The sequence below is a fragment of the Tiliqua scincoides genome, chromosome 2, assembly GCF_035046505.1.
Source record: "Tiliqua scincoides isolate rTilSci1 chromosome 2, rTilSci1.hap2, whole genome shotgun sequence".
Taxonomy (NCBI): Eukaryota; Metazoa; Chordata; class Lepidosauria; order Squamata; family Scincidae; genus Tiliqua; species Tiliqua scincoides.
Genome location: NC_089822.1, coordinates 180,687,137 through 180,707,531, shown reverse-complemented (window position 1 = coordinate 180,707,531; position 20,395 = coordinate 180,687,137). Strand labels below are relative to the sequence as shown.

Below are 20,395 nucleotides of genomic sequence, written 5' to 3'. Positions count from 1 at the left end.
GTGGAAATGGAAAAGGTGCGAAAGAGAGCGACTAAGATGATTACTGGGCTGGGGCACCTTCCTTATGAGGAAAGGCTGCGGCGTTTGGGCCTCTTCAGCCTAGAAAAGAGATGCCTGAGGGGGGACATGATTGAGACATACAAAATTACGCATGGGAAGGATAGAGAGATGCTCTTTACACTCTCACATAACACCAGAACCAGGGGACATTCACTAAAACTGAGTGTTGGAAAGGTTAGGACAGACAAAAGAAAATATTTCTTTACTCAGCGTGTGGTCAGTCTGTGGAACTCCTTGCCGCAGGATGTGGTGACGGCATCTGGCCTGGATGCCTTTAAAAGGGTATTGTACAAGTTTCTGGAGGAAAAATCCATTACGAGTTACAAGCCATGATGTGTATGTGCAACCCCCTGATTTAGAAATAGGCTATGTCACATGCAAGGGAGGGCACCAGGATGCAGGTCTCTTGTTATCTGGTGTGCTCCCTGGGGCATTTGGTGGGCCGCTGTGAGATACAGGAAGCTGGACTAGATGGGCCTATGGCCTGATCCAGTGCAGCTGTTCTTATGTTCTCCCTGGAATGCCTCCTCCCCGTCCCCCTCCCCACCACCGCTTACTGTGCCACGGCTTGGTGGTCCGTGCGACCACTGAGCGGTGGAGGATGGGCGCCCTCACTAACCCAGCACTAACCCAGCACTAACCCAGTCTCATGGGCGCCAGCACTAACCCAGCACTGGCCAGCATTGAGCTAGCACAGGCATTGGGCAAGTGGTAAGCCTCGCAAATGTGCTTTATGGCACATTTGCGACAGTGCGCGCTGGTGGGAAGCTGGCATGCTGAGCTCAGGATTGGGCTCTGAACAAAGCTAAAATCAGTTTTCAAAGGAGGAAGGCAGGTTAGCCTGGCAGAATCTATCCCTTTTCAGTGAACATACCTTGACACCTTCCTTCATGCAGTAGATCTGTAGAGCACTTACACCATCAGAGAATGGGTGGATTTGGAGATTAAATGGTGGAGACCTTCTTTCTCTTTCCTTGAACCAAAAGTAAAGACATGAGGTACTGTGTAGGATTTGGAAGCACATTCTACAATGTCTGCTAATCAAAGGATAACATCTGTGCCCCAATTTAGTTCTCTATACTACTACTACTACTACTACTACTACTAATAATAATAATAATAATAATAATAATAATAATATTGATGTGTTTTTTAAAATCCTTTAGGAAGAGACAAAGAAAGCTGCACCACAGTTTTTCTTACACTCAAAGTGATTCTGAATCCTGAAGCTTTTCTAATCTGAAGCACAAGGTATGTCTGATAGATTTTGGGTGCAATCCTAACCAACTTTCCAGCATTGATTTAGCTGTGCCAATGTGCCACAGCCTGCAGTGGGGAGGTAGTCAAGGGGGCCTCCTCAAAGTAAGGCCATGTTTATTACTTTGGGGCTGCATTGTGGCTAGGTCAGCGCTGGAAAGTTGGTTAGGATTGTGGCCTTTGTTTCTTTTCTGAATATGTGCACCTTCTGTCTTGCTGGCAGAACTCATGTTCACCTGGCATAGCATGCTTTCCAGCTGATACAAATGTGACAGCACTGGAGAACGTGGCCTGACTGCTGCCAGAATCCAAGTCTGTGTGGCGATGGCAGGTGGACACCCACCACGTCACTTAAGACTGTGCAGGGGCCAGGAAGGAGGTGGGAAGGGAGCAGAGTGGGGAGGAGATGGGCAGGGGATGGCAGATTGGGTCCTCACCGGGGGTGAATTCAGCGGCAGCAGTGACTACCGAATCCTTATCCCGGGGGTTCTCAAACTCCCAGGGAGCTTGAGCACTGCTGTAAGTGCGTGCAGGGAGCGAGGAAGGCAGTGGGGGCGGGGGAAGGCAGTGACGCGATCCCCAGGATCACATCGCTAAGGAGGACGTAGGGGCCAGTATGTACTTACCAGTCCCTGCAGCAGCCTTCCGGGTGTGCGGGAAGCTCTGCGCAACCCTCTTCAGGGCTCCCAAACCTTCAGAAAATGAAAGTGGAGTGATCACACTCCACCTCTGGTTTGCAAACAGGAAGTGGGGAGCGATCACTTCACTTTCAATTTCAAATGTTCGGGAAGCCCTATGGAGGGTCATGCAGGGCTTCCTGCATTCCCGGGAGGCTGCTGCAGGGACTGGTAAGTACATGCAAACCCCTGCACCCCCCTTAGTGACGCGATCCAGGGGATCGCATTGCTGCCTTCCCCCTGCCCCTGCCTCTTCAGGGGCAGAGTCCAGGGCCCTCATGCTGGGACACTGTGACACCCCAGTTTGAGAACCACTGCCTTATCCTTATATTTTAATAATATCCTTATTAAAGTGATATTGCTGGTGCAGATCCAAGTAGACCCATCAGGCTGGTATGGATTTTCCCCATGGCAAGGCAACAAATATTCCCTTACCCCAAGTAGGCATCAACATGCCAAAAGTTCCCCATGGGATATGGCAGACACCACATTGGCACCGCTGTATTGTCATGCTTGGGGGGGGGGGAGATGGCTGCCCAGTACCCTGAAAAGCTAGACGGATATGGTATGGGCAAGCCCAGTGCTGACAAACTCCTGCAGGTGTGTATGATCCAGTACAATAGCACCACTGGTTGTACTTGTCTGCTGTACAGATTTTCTGACTGAATCACATGAGGTGGTTATATACTGGAATAAAGTCAGGGTGCAATAGTACTGGCCAAAACTGCCAGTGCAGAAATAGCCATAATAACCTTGATTCAGAGGGTTACGCAGGTCAACACACATTTTGCTTTCTTAAACGTTACACCAATTCTTGGGTATATTTGGGGTGCTGATTCCAAAAATGGCATCCGTTTTGCCCTTTCGCGTCTAGTTTTGGAGACATGGCATAGCTTCTTTAGTGAATGGTTCAAGCAGCTTCCTCATGAGGAAGCCTACACCATGGCTTCTTCATGCGGAAGCTGCTTGAACCATTCACTAATTAGGCTATACTATATCTCCAAAACTTGACGTGATAGGGCAAAACAGATGCCATTTTTGGAATCAGCACCCCAAATTCATATCAAACCACCATAAAGTTTGGGAAAAACTTTTCTGACTCTCAATTTTGTAGGCCTGTGTTATTAAAAACCACTATTCTGCATCCTCACAGATGGAGGGGGAGGGAATGTTTCACTCATCTTGGCTCTGACACTTTAGGAGGCTTTGCAAGATGACTTCAAGTCAATTCTGTCATTCTTTAAACTTATTTTCATTCACAGGGGATTAAAAAACACCCTAAACAGATGGACTATTTTATACTTCTAAAATGCAATAGACTTGGCGGAATGGAGGATAATATACTTTTGTCATCGTGAATATTAATAAATCAAATCAAATATTAATAAATCTGAAATAAAAATCTGTGGATTAGCACACAACTGTTAAGTATTTTCCCATAAATATGTGCAGAAAGGCTGGTGAAAACACTTTTTTAAACCATTCTTTTCATTTCCTGATACGCTGGACTGTCATTACCCTATCCACTATTAACAATTTTGGGAATACATTTCAAACAAAGCAATTGTGTTTCAAATCAACATTATCAGGCCTGCCAAAGTTCTTCCCCTGCCCAAGGTGGTGCTACAAAGATATGACCTGGTGTGCACAGTATATCCAGATGCTCTCCTGTGACTTTCCCTCTCCACAGTGTTCAAAGGGTATGTTTTCATGAATACTCTCCAGAAGGACCCTCTGAAAGGGTCCTTCAAGCATGGGTAGTGCTTTTATAAGCATACTTTTTATAGCTAGAGATGGTATGTAGACCTTGCTGGTGAATCCATCGAACTCAGGCCATTTTAACCTTTGTCATCTCACCGCACACTGACGTGGCGCTAAAATTGTCAGAGCACACCAATGGTTTTTTAACAATTGATGAGGCACACTGCACTGCCAGCTGGGAGCTTACATCCTCCAATGGCCATATTAATAAATAACCCTTCCCCTAAATTATCACAGCACACCTGTGACCCAGTTTGCAGCACAATGGTTGAAGATCACTGATTTAACGATTTCAGGTGCACTTGAAAATCAAATATATTGGACTAGTTTCACCACGTTCCTCCTTCCATTTCATTTATCTTTGCCCACCAAGCATGCTCAAAGATACAATTCAAGATGAATCTGGTTCATTTTGGGCCTATCCAACTTTCCAGCACAGGTGCAGCCACGCCAGTGGGGTATGTGCTGCATCCTGTGGTTGGGAGCCAATCCAGGTAAGAGAATGTTTGTTCCATTTCCTCATGGCTGCACTGTGGCTGCATAGGCACTGGAAACTTGGATAGACTTGGGCCCTTAGTTGCCTGCTCCCCTCTAATCATTCCGGGTTCTACAGTAAAGGGTTAATGGCTTACTTCAAGCTCTAGATTTCGGAACTCCAGCAGTTCATTCTGATCTCTGGCATCTTGCAGTTCCTGTTGCAGTCGATTATTGTCTATGTCCAGTTTTTCTATCTAGAAAGAAGTTGCAAATGTGTTAATTTCTGGGAGAGTTTTCCAAATGAAAAAGCTTCATTTGGAGTTTCATCACCACCATCTTCTCCCCTCTCTCTTGCAGACCCCTCACTCCTGGGGGGAGGGGGAAACATATCCTGCTATTTTAACTTTGTTGTCATTATGATAATGGGAAACAGAACAAATCCTACAAAAGTTATAAGTCATGTGCTGTAAGCACAGATTGCCTTTAAAAATTGAAGGGGAGATATCAAAAGCAACTTGGCATATAAAACAAGACATACGTATATGTGCTGATATGGGACTTTTGGGGAATTCTTCATTCTTTGTGGTAAAGAAAAAAAATTACAAAAAGATACTTTTGATGATTCCTGCAGATTTGTTTTTGATGACTTTCCCGTTTTCATGCTGTAATATTCATACATCTTACAAGAACAATTTTGGAGCAAAACAGGGAAAGCTGCTCAGAAGGGGCCCTTCTGTAGTAATAAAAACATTTCTTTCACTCTTCCAGCCTATGTAGTAAGGGCCTCTTGTTTTCTGATTTTAAATTGTAACGTCTGTCTTTCTATAATTAAATTTAATCTTAGCTACTGTCATTCATTCATTCCTGATTTCTTGAATGTTGGAGTGTTTTGTTTTCTTCATATGCAAACTTCAGCACAGTTTGTCAAACTTTTCCTTGTGTTGATCACACCATTTCCTAGATTTACCGAGAAACAAACAGCTTCTAATCATGTAATAGAAACCTGGGATTGAGTCATGTACAATTCCATTTTGAAGCCCCAAATGCCTCACACTGACATACAATCCAGGCATTCAAGTTTGGAACATACCTTATCCAAAAGCTCCTGATTTCTTTTAATAAATAGCTGCTTATCTTCAACCCAGTGGGAGTCCTGTTTGATGGGGGGAGGGGAATAAAAGCAACCCAACATTAAAATCAAAAGTAGTTTCAGAGTGCAGTGGTGATTGGTTTGTGTACCTAAGGGTGTATCTAAATTCCCATTTTACTTCTGCCTCTTCCACTTGTAGCACCAGTAATTCTAGTCATGAAACACTACAGTGCTGCTGGCATTTCCAACAACTAAAAGACATTTATGAATTTGGTTGCAGACTTCACAACTGTGCTATTATTTTGCTATGTTGTAGGAAATGAAATATCCATTATACAGACATGGGTGGGTCTATGGATGGGACTTGTTTGCCCATAAAGCTGAGAACTTGTCATATTTTTCTGTGTTCTTCACAGAAGAACCTAGTTGATTTTACCTAGTTTTACCCTTTACCTAGTTGATTCATTCATACAAAATGTCCATTTATTCATTGCCATGAACAACTTCCATAAATATTCTCTATTGGTCAAGGCAAAAGATGAAACATCCTTAGTAAAGCATCTACCTGTCCTTTTTGGGCCAATGTTTTTTCCAGATCTTCTATTTTAGCTTTATACCGCTGGACTTCGGCTTGGAGCTGCTCCTGTGCCTGTTAAAGTAATAGTCATACCATAATTTTAAAAAAATTATTTTTCAGTTCACAGCTGCCTAGATTTCAAGTTAATGTCAAAATGTATTTAATTTTAATTTTCTCTCCAGTTGGTGCCTGTACCTTACTGAGCAGGTCTGAATATCAGAGTTTGTGAAGTATTTGGTGAAATTTTAGGTGGATTCTGCACTCATATTTGCAAGATGAAGAGCTTCCTCCCCAATTTTAGAGTTTCTCTGTGTTTATACTACAGGGTTGAGCCACACCATGTATTTTCATAGCTTGGGAATGGAAAATTCTCCCCTAGTGCCAGTAACCTTCCAAACCACTCTGGGTTCCACATTTATTTGTGACTCAACAAAGCACTATCTGTTCTCCTGAAGAGATTACTTTAGAACAGAAAAGGCAGAACAATGAGATAATGCAAGTGCTGCTATCAAGGTACTGATATCGTTTAACATTTATTTAGTGCCAAAAGAACATACCTTTGGCACAATATCATGTCCAGTATGCCCTGAAGGTAACTGGAATGATTTTCTGCCACCTATACTTTGATGATTTGATTCTGAATGACTACATCCACATGTTAAACATGTGCAGACATGAGCTTAAGATGGGGATGCCTAAACCCAGAAAACATGAGACATTTGTTATTGTTTTGCAAACCTGCATTCATGCACTCAAAATGAAAGTGGGCTTCTCTGCCAGTCTGTTCAGCGTTGTCGAGTTATGCATGTAAGGGCACAATCCTAAGTGCACCTTGGGTCAGCGCAAGCCCCTTGCACCAGCCCAGGAGGTTCACCATAAAGCACGTTTGCGCCTCATCTAGAGTTGGCTGGGCCGGCACAGGGACGCTGAATCCAGCCTCCGTGCCGACTCTGATGGGGAGGGTTGCATTGGCCGATCTTGATGACGCAAGGGTCTGGGGTGGGTGGGAAGGAGGCGGGAGGGAGGTATTCCAGGGTGGATATACCAGATCCTAGCCCCCATTCCCAAGCACCTCTGGAGGTGGCACAAATTCGAGGAGACCCATTGGGGCTGCTGTGGCTTACCAGGGGGTAAGGGGAAATGTTTTCCCTTACCTCTGGCTGAGCCACTTTGGCCCCCTATCTTCAAGTGGATACAGCGCAGGCCTCCTGGGCCTGCCTGTTCCAGCGCAAGATAGAATTGTGCTGCACATTGTATTCAGGCACACCAAATTCTCTATGCACTGTCCTCATAAGCACAACTCAGACTCTAGACTGCCCTTTCCCTGTCTTCCCCTGCTCTAGAAGAAATCTTTCTGCAGGTCTTTATTAAAAGCTCTGCCAGGGATCCAAGTTCTGAGCCAAGTTACCAACTGTGGTGAAAAGACAGGCTATAAATTTAACAAACAAACAAACAAACAAACAAACAAACAAACAAACAAACAAACAAACAAACAAACAAACAAACAAACAAACAAACAAAGAATTCCCTATCAAGGTTCAACTGAGACACAGATAACAAGAAAACAGGCCCAGTCCTATCCCCTGCCAGCTGCATGGATGCAGTCATGCCAAAAAGGCATGCACTACATCTAGCGGTGGGGGAGGGGCATCTCAAGAGCAAACAGGAGGTAAGTAAACATTATTTTACTTATCTCCCAGTAAGCCCTGGAACTGCCTATGGGACATATCCCACCACTTTTAGTGGAGGATGTTCAAGGAGAGGAAAAGGGTGGGAATCATTAGAATGGGGGTAAGATCCAGCGCATGCCATTGCTGCCAGATTCACCCCTTCCCCCTTCTCCCCAGCTCTGGTTCCTTCCCCTTTCCTACCCATTTACTCTGTCCATTCCCTCCCCAGCTCTGACTTTCCAGCTCTGGCAGGTGTGGCTAGGTCCAACAGTGGAGCTGTGGCGCTGCCTCTTGCGGTAGGGCACGCAGAATGGCTGCTGTGGGTGTGCTGTATCAGCAGTCATTTTTCAGCAGCAGAAGTGACTTCTGCAGTCATAACTCTCTGCCTAGCAGCCCAATTCTGGATAGGATTAGGCTGTCAGACTATCAAGTGAGATGTGGTCCTCTGTAGTGCTTGTGTTCAAAACTGCTTTTCGAAAAATGTACAAAGCCTAAGCACTTTCTCATATTCTTCCTTTGGTGATCTTGTCTCTCTCATTTGTCCCTTTCAATCTCCTCTCTCTCTCTTGTTTCCTCCACTGTCAATGTAGATTACAACTCTTTGGAGCAAAGACTTGTCTTTCTGCTTTCTGCCTAACTGTAAATCAGCATGTTCATTGATGGTGCTCTGTGAAAACCACTTTAACAGCTCAGTGCTATGCATTTCTACTCAGAAGTAAGTCCTAATGAGTTCAAGGTGAGTGTGTAAGTGTAGCATAAGAGTGCAGTCCTATACACACTTTCCTGGGAGCAAACTCCACTGAACAGAATTGGACTTAAGTCTGAGAAGACATGCATAGGATTGCACTGTTAATTTAGCTACATAGCAATGCATTTCTCCCAACTAAGCCTCCTGCACTCCACTATTATTTATAAGTTTGGGAATTTGGTTTGTGTCACAGCTATAGTGCCCTTGGCAAATACTGACCTTGGCTTCCCGTTCAGCATCTATAATACCCCCTGTTTGCTCTTGCAGTAATGCATATGCTCTTTGCAGGGCCTGATACTCCTTTGTTAGTTGTCGAAATCGGAGCTCTGATTCTTCAGCTGCTAAGCTCTGCAAGAGAAGAAATAAAGTTTTGGGTGCGTATAGGATGCAGGAATGTGTAAAAAATGTGGAATGCCTATGTGTGGCTTAGTACCATGTCTGAAGCCACATAATTTTGTGTGTGGGGTGTTTGGAAACCTTTGCAGATTTTAATTACAAAGGAGTGACTGCTTCCAAACCCAGCCATCAAAAAACAGTTTTAAAGAAAGGTCATCCTTAGCTTCCTAGACATTGTTTAAATTAAAGGAAGGCGTTGCAAATTTAGCAAGATGCGTGTAAGCCACAAGGAACATTTTTGCAGCATGTGTTATTTTCTTGATTTTTTAAAGCCTCATTAAAGCATGCTATGACAGTGTACCTAAAACTCAGATACAAGAGACAGACAAACCAGAATTCCAAATGTATTTTTTCCCCACATCATTTATACACAACTCAGGGCCCAATCCTATTCACTTTCCAGAGCTGATGCAATGACAGCGTAGCCCCAAGATAAGGGGACAGATGTTCCCTTATCTTGAGAAGGCCTCCATGACTGCCCCCACCACCACAGGATGCACCATGTGCCCTGTTGGCATGGTTGCATCAGCACTGGAAAGCTGGATAGGATTGGGCCCTCAACATCTATATTTTGAGGGTTAAGTAATAGCAAACGTGTTCACCTTAGCTGAATGGATGCCTTTGTCACCACAGCCATTTCTCACCTCTCCATGTTCTAAAGGAAGACAGAAGAGGCTTTCTGTTTCACATAGCCTCTTCCTCTTCCATGACACACACACACACACACACACACACACACACACACACACACACACACACACACGCACACACTTACTTACTTACTGTATTTCTACCCCAGCCATTTTCCCCAAAGCAATCCCTGGTAGCTTACAACAATTTCAGAAATAAAAAAAATATAAAATCACAGTTAAAAAAGCACAAATCATTGATTGAAACCCTTCAGACGGTATCTGTATATGGCCTTTCAACAAGTTTCTAAAGGCAGTTAACAATAAAAGCACAGAACAATCATGATGACCATGTAAAAACATTGTAAGACAGGTGGGTCTGTGCTGATTTGTGTCATGTTCCCAATTGTTTCTTTTAAAAATATTGCAGCAACTGAAGAATTGTTTTAACTGTTATGATACCTGTACAGCAATCCCGGTTCTACCTTTTCACATTCTAAAGTTTCCATGCACAAGATCTTACTTCATCCAGGTCTTCATCTGGAGTTGCTGGTGTTCTGTCCGTCCTGAATGAAGCCATGGATGAGGTTTCAGAGTCCATGGAGTCATCGTCGCCACCATAAACTGTATCCAATATATGCCTCTAAAGAAAGTAAAACAAAATAACATGAAAGACTACTACATGGCAAGGTACTATTCAGTTGCGGGTACAAGCCTAGCCATTGTGTTGTATCTTTGGGAACACAAATATAGTTTGACTGTGTATTTGTGCATTGATTGTATTCGGATGGGCAGTGAAGCCACAGAATCAAGTCAGTGAACTTGTGTGATTATTGTGCCAGGGACTGCAGTGGACAGGGTGATGTCACTAGTGGGTCTTCTGGCTTTACAAACACAGCGTGCCCCACAATGGCTTTCCCACTCCCCACTCTGCCAAAAGTGTGACAATTGTTGATACCGATACAGCTCCATGGTCTGCTGTACAATGGGAAGAAATATCACTAAAATTAGTGCAGGAAAACATTGGGTTCCAGTTTGCCACCTAACTGTCATTCAAACTCAGTTTTTTAATCGTTTGATGCAGTGGTTCCCAAACCTTTTAGAAGCCCTAGAGACTGCTGCCTGATTTATAAATTCCAAGGGTTATGGCTATAATGGTGATTGGGCAGCAGTATTCCCCCTCTCAAGTAGCAGCTTGCTTAACCCTTGATGCACATAGTCTAATGCCTTGCCAGTTTCACAAACCACCAAAAATTGGGTCATGACCCACTGGTGGGTCCTGGACCCACAGTTTGAGAACCACTGGTTTTGTGTCTTCAAACTTCTTAATGGAATTAAAATAAAATCACACAAAAATATGAGTCATGCCCTAAGATGACACAGCTGCTTAATCAGCATGTTTGGCTAACAAAGCACTGATTTCAGCATTTAATACTTGCCAAAGAAATTGAAATAATCATGCAGACAGGCAGATCAATGAGAATTTAAGGCATATTCCAGTATTTGTATTCCCACATAAAGGGTAAGAGATCACAGGAGTGGAAAACAGATGGGATGTCCATGGTCAGCTGACAGCCTAATTTTTTTGCAGGAATTTTGCAGCTCCCCCTTCCCACAAACATAAACTCCAGACCAGATTCTGCTCAGGAAGCAGAGCAGCAGATTCACAAGTCACTGCTATTTTTACTTGGCTCTACATACCCACAGCTGCATCCTGGATTTACTGCCATGTGTGCAAATGCACTGCTTCTTTGTTACACAATCACTGCAAAACCTAGTGCCTTTCCTATTGAAATGGCTGGGATTTGGAGTGCTGAACAAGGAATTTCAACTGGAATTGAGATTAGAATAGACAGAACAAAATGGGCATCCCAAACCTTTGCATCCTTACCTTAATTGGCTTTGAACTTCTTTTATGCTTCCTGCGCCTAATAAGTTTCTCTCTGTCCTGCACAAAAAAGATCAAGTAACAGTTACAGCAGACATTTTCAGAGATCAAGATTGACTAAGACTGCAGTCCTAACCACACTTTCCTGAGATAAGCCCCATTGAACAAAATAGGACTTACTTCTGAGTAAACCTCGTTAGGATTGTGCCCTAACAGCCCAAACCTACCTAAATTCCTCCCATGGATGCACCCACGCCAATGGAGCATGCACTGCTTACAGAACCACTTTAATAATGGCAAATACAAGTGTATAACTTAGCACAATAGCAAACCGAGAAACCATCACTATGGGTAACTCTAGGTGACCAGAGTTAAGATTGTGATACTTGATTCTATGTGCTCTTGAGAGCCCAGCACTTGGGGTTTTGATCAGGATATGAGACATGTTTCTTTATCTATTAATTGTTGGCCATTCACATCCTGCTTGCTTTATGATGAGGCATTCCATTAGCTACTGCTTTGTTTTTCATTCTTTATAGACTGCCACCTACCCTTGTCAGCTCATCAATTATGTTCTGTTGCTCTATAACCTGAAGCTTCAAAAATTCAGTTTCTTGCTCTTCATTAGCTTGATCCAGGTCATTGAGAGATTTTAATTTCTTCAGAGGAGGATGCGAGGTCATTTTTTCTTTCTGTGCAGCAAACCGTGATATAAATAAAATGACAGATACTAAATATAGTAACTAATCACTCTTTAACATTACATTCATTTAGTGCAATGGCTCCCAACCTTTAGGAGCCTGCAGACCACTGAGGCAAAAATTGGAATTGTCGTGGACCACATGCAACCCCCTCCATCCCTACTACACAAAAAAACACAATTCAATTTGGTAACCCATAGGGGAGCACTTGGTGAGACAATAGAAATGCCAACTGCAGGAGGGGGTCCATTCTTCATCCTTTCTGGTGGTCAATGGGGAAGCATCTCACCGAGTGAACACTCTTCCGCAGACTACCAGAAAGGGTGGAGGATGGACCCTCTTACAGCTGGCACTTCAGCAAGCACCGGACCACCAGAGAGGTTGTCCACCTACAGCCACAACTGACACTTCAGTGATCCATGGGGGAGCACTCACTTGGAGAGACACTGGAAGTGATCCAAGATAATCATCTTCCCCCCCCCCCCCCAAGGCCTTGTGAACCACTTCTTAGGGTTTCATGGACCACCTGCGGTCCCTGGACCATCCAGACAGGCCCCGGACCACAGGTTGGGAACTACTGATTTAGTGTCCTGGATTGTTATTACTTTTCAATTTATTTATTTTTACTTCCTACCTTAAATGTTAGCAGATTGTTATGGTTATCAAAGAGGCTGCCGTTTTTCCATATTTTTTTTTTTTTAATGTTTCTAACCGGTATCTTTGGGGCTCAGACATTTTTGGGGAACAAAAGGGAACACTTTACCCAGACATGTAGGTTCTGGGGCCCAGGGTAGGCTGCAAGCCCATTACCATGAGGGAAAAAATGAAGCTCAATTATAGATCATGCTGGAGGGTGCTTATGCAAACCCATTTCCCTGTATTTCTCTGGAGTACCTAGATTTCTTTAGATTTGCAGAAGCCACCTAAGTACAAGCACCTCTCATTTTACACAGGGGTTACATTGTTGAAAATCAGTGGGTATTTCAAAAGCTGTAAATTCAAAATAAAAGAGAGCAAGCACAAGGCCAGTTGAGCATGCAAGAGCACCGGGAAGTTTTACTGTATTATCTTGACAATTAGCACTTGTAGTTTCAGTATTCATTTTCAAAGTGAGCTATTTCAAAAACATGTGTAAAGCAACATGTGTAGAACAAGAGGTACCTGAACATAATGCACACTGTTCTAAACAGTGAGCTGGCAGCCCTGGTTTTCTTCCAGAACAGATTGAGAGAGACCTGGGCCGGATGCTGCCCGAGGCCAGGACTGCAAAATGCCACCCCCTGCCCGGCTTCCTGCCCCAAAAATGTCACTTTTGGATTTCACCAAAAACCAGAAGAAGTTCCTTTTTTGGCATTTTAGGGTGCAATCCTAACCCCTTATGTCAGTGCTTTCCAGCACTGGCATAGCGGTGCCAATGGGACATGTGCTAAATCCTGCAGTTGGGTGTCACTCACGGAGGCCTCCTCAAAGTAAGGGAGGTTTGTTCTCTTACCTCAGAGCTGCATTGCCCTCTTGTCAGTGCTGGAAAGCACTGACACCCCCCTGTGGGGTGCCATTCAGAGAATCACCCCCCCCCCATCATCCCAGGTATGCCCATGAGAGAGAAAGAGAGATTGCACAGGAAACTCTGGGACTCGCAGTTTGAAAGTCAGAGACATAAGTTTCACACTGTTACATGCTCTCTCAATCTGGAACACTGTGATCTTCCCAGGTCAGTGGGAACCAGGATTGCAGATCAAATTGATAGGATGCAGAATGTATATATGTAAATGCGTTAGTCCTCTGTTTTCCAGAGCAAATAGTACTTTGGGCATGTTCAGATGATGCCATCTCATCAAACCCATTACAAGATTAGGAACAAACAGAGGTCTGTCCCATTCCCCTTCCCAGCATGCCTTTCCCATGAAACACATGGTGGCAGAACAGGAGCCCCTGCACAGGCAGGACTGGAGGACTGGTCTAGAGCAGAGGAGAGTCATGGCGGCAAATCATTAAGCAGCAGGCCATGTGACAACAGGTACATGCAGGAGGAAATACAAGCCCAGGCTCCTACATCAAGATTAGGTAATTTGCCCTTAATTAGATTAAAAACATGATTGGAGCTGTGCTCTGGATGCATCTGGAGGGTGTTCTAAGGGCCAGAGAGATTGAATGAATGAGCCCGTTCATTCACTCATCTAAATTCCATCTCTTATTTATATAAATTTTACATTTAAATTTTTTTCTGACCCTCTACACTGTGCCAGATATTTGATGTGGCCCTCTGGCCAAAAAGTTTGGAGACCCCTGCTCTATAAGATTGGTGCCACTACTGAGATAGTAGTGGCTCATAGGATAGATAGGGGGCTGGGGATAAGAATAGGCCCTCAGTTTGGCTGTACTTGTCGTAAGAGGCGACTAAACAGCCACCGGGTAGATGGGGCTCGTCAGCCTGGGAAGGCAGCTCATCTGAGAGAAGGAAAACTCTGATCCCAAACCTCCACTGCCTTGTGGCTACATCCAGTCATGGAAAAGGCTTCAGGAGTCAACCTCGAGGCAAAATCCGGAGCCGGAGTCCCTGAGGCAGTTCATGGCTGAACACAGTCACGTTCTGGCAACTCCTGCGACGTCGCTGGAACCAACCGTATTTGCCTCTGCCTTTCCATTGGACCATTTCAGCGACGTGGAGAGGGGGGATTTGCTGCATGGGTAACAGCCTATCCTCCATACCTACTTTACCCAGGCTTCGCGCACTGGAGAGGACACTCTGTTCCAGAACCTCCATTCAGAGCGTGACACCATAGTCTTCCGAGACTGAAGGATGCCAACTACTAGATTAAAAAAATTAAAATCTCTGTCTGCCCCTCTTTCTCTTGAAGGATTTAAACATAAAAATGCATGTTGCTGCTGCTCCATCCCCCTCCCACCCCATTGTGGTCTGTGTCCCCATTTTTGGTTTTGAAAGTCAGGTCACCCTTGGATTCAGTGTGTGACTTTACGTCCAGAAAAGCATGTAAAACTATCTTTCTGGAGTTGAAAAAGCCTGCATCTTAGTGTGCATCTTAGCGTTGCATACTCCAATTTGGCCTGTCTTCTAAATGGTGTATTTATGTTAAAACAGATTACTCCTATAAACTTCAATCTCTGGAGAATTAGTCATCCAGCTTTGCTTGCATGAAGGAATGAAAATGAATCCCAGCTCATTTACTGGCAGACTAGAATTGACTGAATAAATCTTTCACTGTATGCTGAAACCAAGTTTTCTTTAGTTTTCTTAATTTAAGAAAAATGCTGTGGAGTGTGAGAGATGATAGGGAGAAAATCTGGGTGATTTATATCTTGTTTTGTTCCCATGCTCTTGCTTCTCAATTTCCACTTACACAAATATAATTTAAAAAGTGGAAGTAAGGCAGTATGCCTTTAAAAATGGAGGGCTTCACTTAAGGCTGGTTCTGGTGTTAGTGGGTCAGTAATCTCCTACATGTGGTGTGGCATGTGGGAGCCATTCTAGGAATGATGCCTTCCCATCATTGCACAATAGAAATCATGTGTATGTTGGTGGGTACTGTTGTCTATAAGTACCCTTCTACAATACTCAGTACAAACCATTTCTAGATTTTCTTTCGCGATTGCTTTGAGTTTGTCCTCCATGCGCTGCAGTGATTGCATGAGTTCATCATTTCTCTTGGAGAGGCACTTATTTCTTTCCAGGAGAGGTTTGCATTGCTTTTCAGCTTCCCGAACACGTTTCAACTGTAATTAAAAAATTAATAATTATTATAGTTATATAAATGCCTTTCTTTACTTCTGCATTTTCCCATCACTCTTGGTTATTGTCCAATGAAGTCTCCATTATTATTATGACACTAATAATGGTATTTCTAGATTATCTTTAGCTGGAGACAAACAATAGTTTTGTTTTGCTCCTTCAGACCACTAGAGATGGTTTGAAATAGGGTTCACTGCTTACAGTGCATGCACACAGCCCACTTTTGCCTCTGGTCTGCAGGGTTTATATACATTTATTGTTTCATTAATTTGCAAAACCTGTTTGATCAGAGGCAGCAGTGGAAGCAAACAAACGTGTGTACATGGAAAATGATGCCCCCTCCAACTACTTTCAACTCTCTTAAAAACAAGAAATTAATTTAAAATACAGATGAACGTTGCTTAGCAACATTTGACCAGTGACAGCCTGCATATGTGAAGGTTGCCGCTGGTCCCTGTTCATGCCCCCCCAAGCCCCTGATGTCAAGGGAAGCCATGGTCCCCTTGCCACTGGAGGCTTTTCTGAGCCTCACAGAGGCAGCAGGCTTCCATGAACTACCTCTGTGAGGTTCAGACTGGCTGCTTCGACTGAAAACATGTGACTTTGTTTCCCAGGAAACTGGAAGTCGCGTCTATTGGCCCGAAATAGCCATTCTGGGCCTTGCAGAGGCAGCACATGGAAAAGCCTCACAGGGATAAGGGGAGTGCAGCTTTCCTCACCCTTTGGAGGCTTTGCATAATGTCAAGTCTCGCTTGACAATGGAGGTGCTGGTCCGCATCCCTGTTGTTAAGTGACACACGACTGTATTTATATTCCATAGTGAGAATTAGAGAATGCATGGTATAAAATTATAAAATGCATGTTGGAGAGAGAAAGTTGACTCAGTTTATGCAGTTAACATCATTTGAATGTGGAAATAGAATTTATATCACTGTCCTCTGAAGTTTTAAGGGAAAAAAAGTAGTCTTTCCCAATATCCTCTTTTAAATCCAGCAATAGTAGGATGTGGACATGAGCACCCAATACAAAGCACCCTTCCTTTTGAAGTCTTTGTCTTCTTTGCAATACAGCCACTCAAACCTCATTCCAACATGGCTAAGTGCACACACCAGTTCATTCCGTTCATCTACAAGTAGTGTGTTCCTGTCCTCCAGTTTCCGTATAGTAGCATTGAGCTCTGCCATCCTTTTCTGGTTTCTGCGGAGGTCCTGTAAAGAAAGAAATGTTTGATCATTCAATACCAGAGTGGCCAAACAGGCAAACTACTACCAAGGCACATACAATATTTACCTGTGAGACACCCTTCAAAAATTGTAGTTCTGCCAGGGGAGCATCTTTTCTGCAGGTTCCTTCCATGGCATGGTTGTGATCTTAAAGACCAACAAGCAAGTGGACAAGTCTAATGGCATTTCAACATGAAATCATCCCCTCTGATTCTGGTCAGGTGATTTCATGTGAAGTTTTTCCACAGTTGGCCCAGGCCACATAGTTGCAGGGTTCTAAACTTTACTGGAAGGAAAGGAAAGAAGATTTCAAAGATGCTGTCAGCTTAGATGATCTGATGGAACCCTGCTGGGGCCACGCAGCTGCTGCAGCAATCAACCCTTTGTCCCTTGAGGAGTGGCAATGAAGAGCTGAAAAACGATGCCAGCTTTCCTACTGATAGTGGTCAGGGTAGGGTGGATTGGCATTGAGAAGGAGCACCTGAAAAGGGCTGCCTGGGAAGAGGCAAGGATAAGAAGGTGAGAAAAAAGAGCAGAGAAAGGAGAAAGAGAGGTGACAAGAGTTCTGAGAGAGGAGGACAGCTGAAGGAAGGAACATGTGAGAGAAAAGGAGTGCTGGAGAAAGGAAGGGAAGACCAACAGAGTAAGGAAGGAGGCAAAAGAGGCCAGGAGGGGAAGGAAAAGAGGGATGAGCCTAGCCAGAAGGGGAAGAATCCCTAAACAAGGGGGACCTATCTGCCTTGGAAAAGAAGTGAGACAGGGTTGTGGACTACCTTCCACAAGGGCTCCCCAGGAGCCTGCCACAAAGTATTGGTGTCTGGAAATGAGAGGGCAAGTTGTCTGGGTCCTGTGATACCCTTGTTTGCCTCAAAGGACCTGAAGATACTGAATATCAGCATGGTAAAGGACCCTCTCGTGTGAAGAAACTGCAAGACCTGAACAAAGACATGGAGATTATGGGTGATGCAACCCTCCAGCCATTAATCTTGTCCTTTCTATTCCTTCTGTTTCCCCTCCAATGAACTCTTGAGCAGCAATATTTGGGCCCCTGCCTCATATCTGAGCATCTCACCCCCCATGTCCTGCCCAGTGTCATTTGATGTGGACCTCTCCCCAGGATGAGTTCAATGAGGGTGCAACACCCACAGGTGCACAGAAGACCATTTATCACTCACATGTTCAAGTAAAAGCAAGTAAGTGATCCATTCAGATTATTATCAATTGAATGATCTTATATGCACCTTCTCTCATTTCACTCCTGCATTTGGTACCTTCTTTCTTTCCTTTAAATGTTTGACTATGCTATGTGATGGACCAACGCTTTAGTATTGTTTTTGTATGTTATACGTGTGTATGTGTGAGTGACTGCGCAAAGTAGAAGGTAGATAATCAATCCTATTGGCATATTAAGCACTGTGCAGCAACCAGAGTCGGTGCAGCTTTGCCAATGGGACATGCGCGGCATCCCGTGGTGTGGGGCAATCATGGAGGCCTCCTCTAAGTTAGGGAATGTTTGTTCCCTTTCTTCAAGGCTGCATTTCAGCTGCACTGGCACTCAAAAGTTGGATAGGTTTGGGCCCTAAGTTATCTGAACACTATGCTACATAAACATTATTCAGCATTATTCAGTATTGAGCATCTCGCTTGGAGGCAGGCTGTGCAGCATGGCCTTTCCCAGTTTGAAGAGACACTTGTCCAACTGACTGAGACAAAGTGGCAAAGAAGGAAGGCCTGTCGCCAGGGAGACACACCAGGGAAGACTATATTTGCTCTCAGTGTGAAGGGATTGTCACTCCTGAATCGGCCTTTCCAGCCACACTAGATGCTGTTCCAGAACCACCATCCAGAGCGTGACACCATAGTCTTCCGAGACTGAAGGATGCCAACACAGAAACATTATTCATCTGTAATAATAGTAGTAGTAGTAGCAGTAGTAGTACTAAGGAATTGTGCTAAGCATTACAAAATTTAGTTTACTGAAATGCATCCTTACAACCACCACAGGAGGGCGCTTTTTATACATTACAAGTGGATGCTTCAGCACGAAAATGATGCAATAAGTAGGCAAAGCAGGTACTATCAAAGCCCGATGTTTCTCTTTGTGATGAAATATAAGCTCCTGCTTACAGGACTGCTGCAGTGTTCGGAGCCATCTCCTGCTCTGCCTGGGATCTCTCTTTTGGGACTGCTCATGTTACATTCGGCCTCCTTGACGAGAAAAAGTTGCTCATCCAAAGCCTCTTTCTGCAGCTGAAGCTTCTGCACATAGCCAGTCTGGGTCTCCAGCTCTTTCTCCAAGGAAAAGATGATTCTGTCTTTTGCTTTGATTTCATCCATCTGAATCAAGACATATGAAGACCATGTAACTTCATGAGCACAGCAATGAGTGGACATTCTTTATACCAGTGATTCCCAAACTTTTTAGCACCAGGACCCACTTTTTAAAACAACAATTATCAGGGCCCAACTAGCTTTATGAGACTTTAAAAAAAGAAAAAAGGTGCCACTTTACCAGTTGCTTAAGTCTCTGTTTTATCCTTTTTACTATGGTGGGAGGGGGACAGCCTTCTGGATCATTTGCTGAGCTCCACCTACATCCCCCTTCGCCTGGCCTTTGATAATAGTCATGGCTATTATTGTGCACATGTGGCTCAGCTTACTTTCCATAGGACTCAATACACTTTTCCTTGTCAGCTATTAGCTTGTCAGTTTCAGCAACAATCAGGTTATAAATCACTGTTTGGGAACACTACTTTATACCATTTACAAGAGAATCGCTTTAGGTAGAAGGTTCATTTATTGTGACAATTCCCATGCTCCAGAATACCAGTAGTAAAGTACCTGAGATCAAACTGAGATAAACTGGTTTACATTCAAATACAAATTTCTATCTACTCTTAAACATTTAGTCAGTTGCTTCCCTCCATCCATTTTGCACCCCTGTGTTTGTCACATTTGATGGCAGAATTCAAGTTGTCTCTTGAATAGCTGCATGGCAGATGCAAGTTCAGCATACAAAACGGTCCTTACTGCAGCATGATGTTTGGAAAAACAGCAGCTATCAACTTTCTGACTGTCATGACTTCTTAGACACTGCTAGGTTGCACCCTTCCCGTCCTTTCATACAATAACTAAAGAGAGAATATTAAAAAAAAAGAAGAAGAAGAAGGAGAGATGCTAAAGAGCTAAGGGAATATTTTCCTTGATTAAGATTATGGATTGAATCTACTTTTAAACTCAGAATTTAAGGGCCATTCATATGACAACTTGCTGGGTAGCAGCCTTGTGGTGGAGCTACCCAAAATTGAATTCTTTTAGAACCCAATCATATCCCCCACTATCTCCTGCCATGTAACTGAGCACACGCTGCATACAATGGTGTGATGATGATGATGATGATGATGATGTGTGTGACCAGATAGCATGAGAGAGGAAAATAAAAATATTTTTACTATTTTTAAATAAAAAGTTTTTTCAGATGAGTCACAGGAGA

The 20,395-nt window shown here is 43.8% G+C and overlaps 1 protein-coding gene across 1 annotated transcript in view; it reads right to left on the bottom strand.

Annotated features, from left to right (window-relative positions):
* The window catches only part of JAKMIP2 (janus kinase and microtubule interacting protein 2), a 45,370-nt gene that overhangs the window by 12,281 nt on the left and 12,694 nt on the right, over positions 1-20,395 (bottom strand). Inside the window, exons 3-13 of the mRNA XM_066613541.1 lie at positions 19,030-19,239; positions 16,789-16,887; positions 15,517-15,663; positions 11,782-11,922; positions 11,234-11,290; positions 9,866-9,985; positions 8,537-8,665; positions 5,888-5,971; positions 5,323-5,385; positions 4,388-4,486; positions 935-1,033 (exon numbers count right to left, since the gene is read on the bottom strand). Coding sequence (XP_066469638.1) covers positions 935-1,033; positions 4,388-4,486; positions 5,323-5,385; positions 5,888-5,971; positions 8,537-8,665; positions 9,866-9,985; positions 11,234-11,290; positions 11,782-11,922; positions 15,517-15,663; positions 16,789-16,887; positions 19,030-19,239 — 1,248 coding nt within the window. The remainder of the gene's footprint in view (positions 1-934; positions 1,034-4,387; positions 4,487-5,322; positions 5,386-5,887; positions 5,972-8,536; positions 8,666-9,865; positions 9,986-11,233; positions 11,291-11,781; positions 11,923-15,516; positions 15,664-16,788; positions 16,888-19,029; positions 19,240-20,395) is intronic.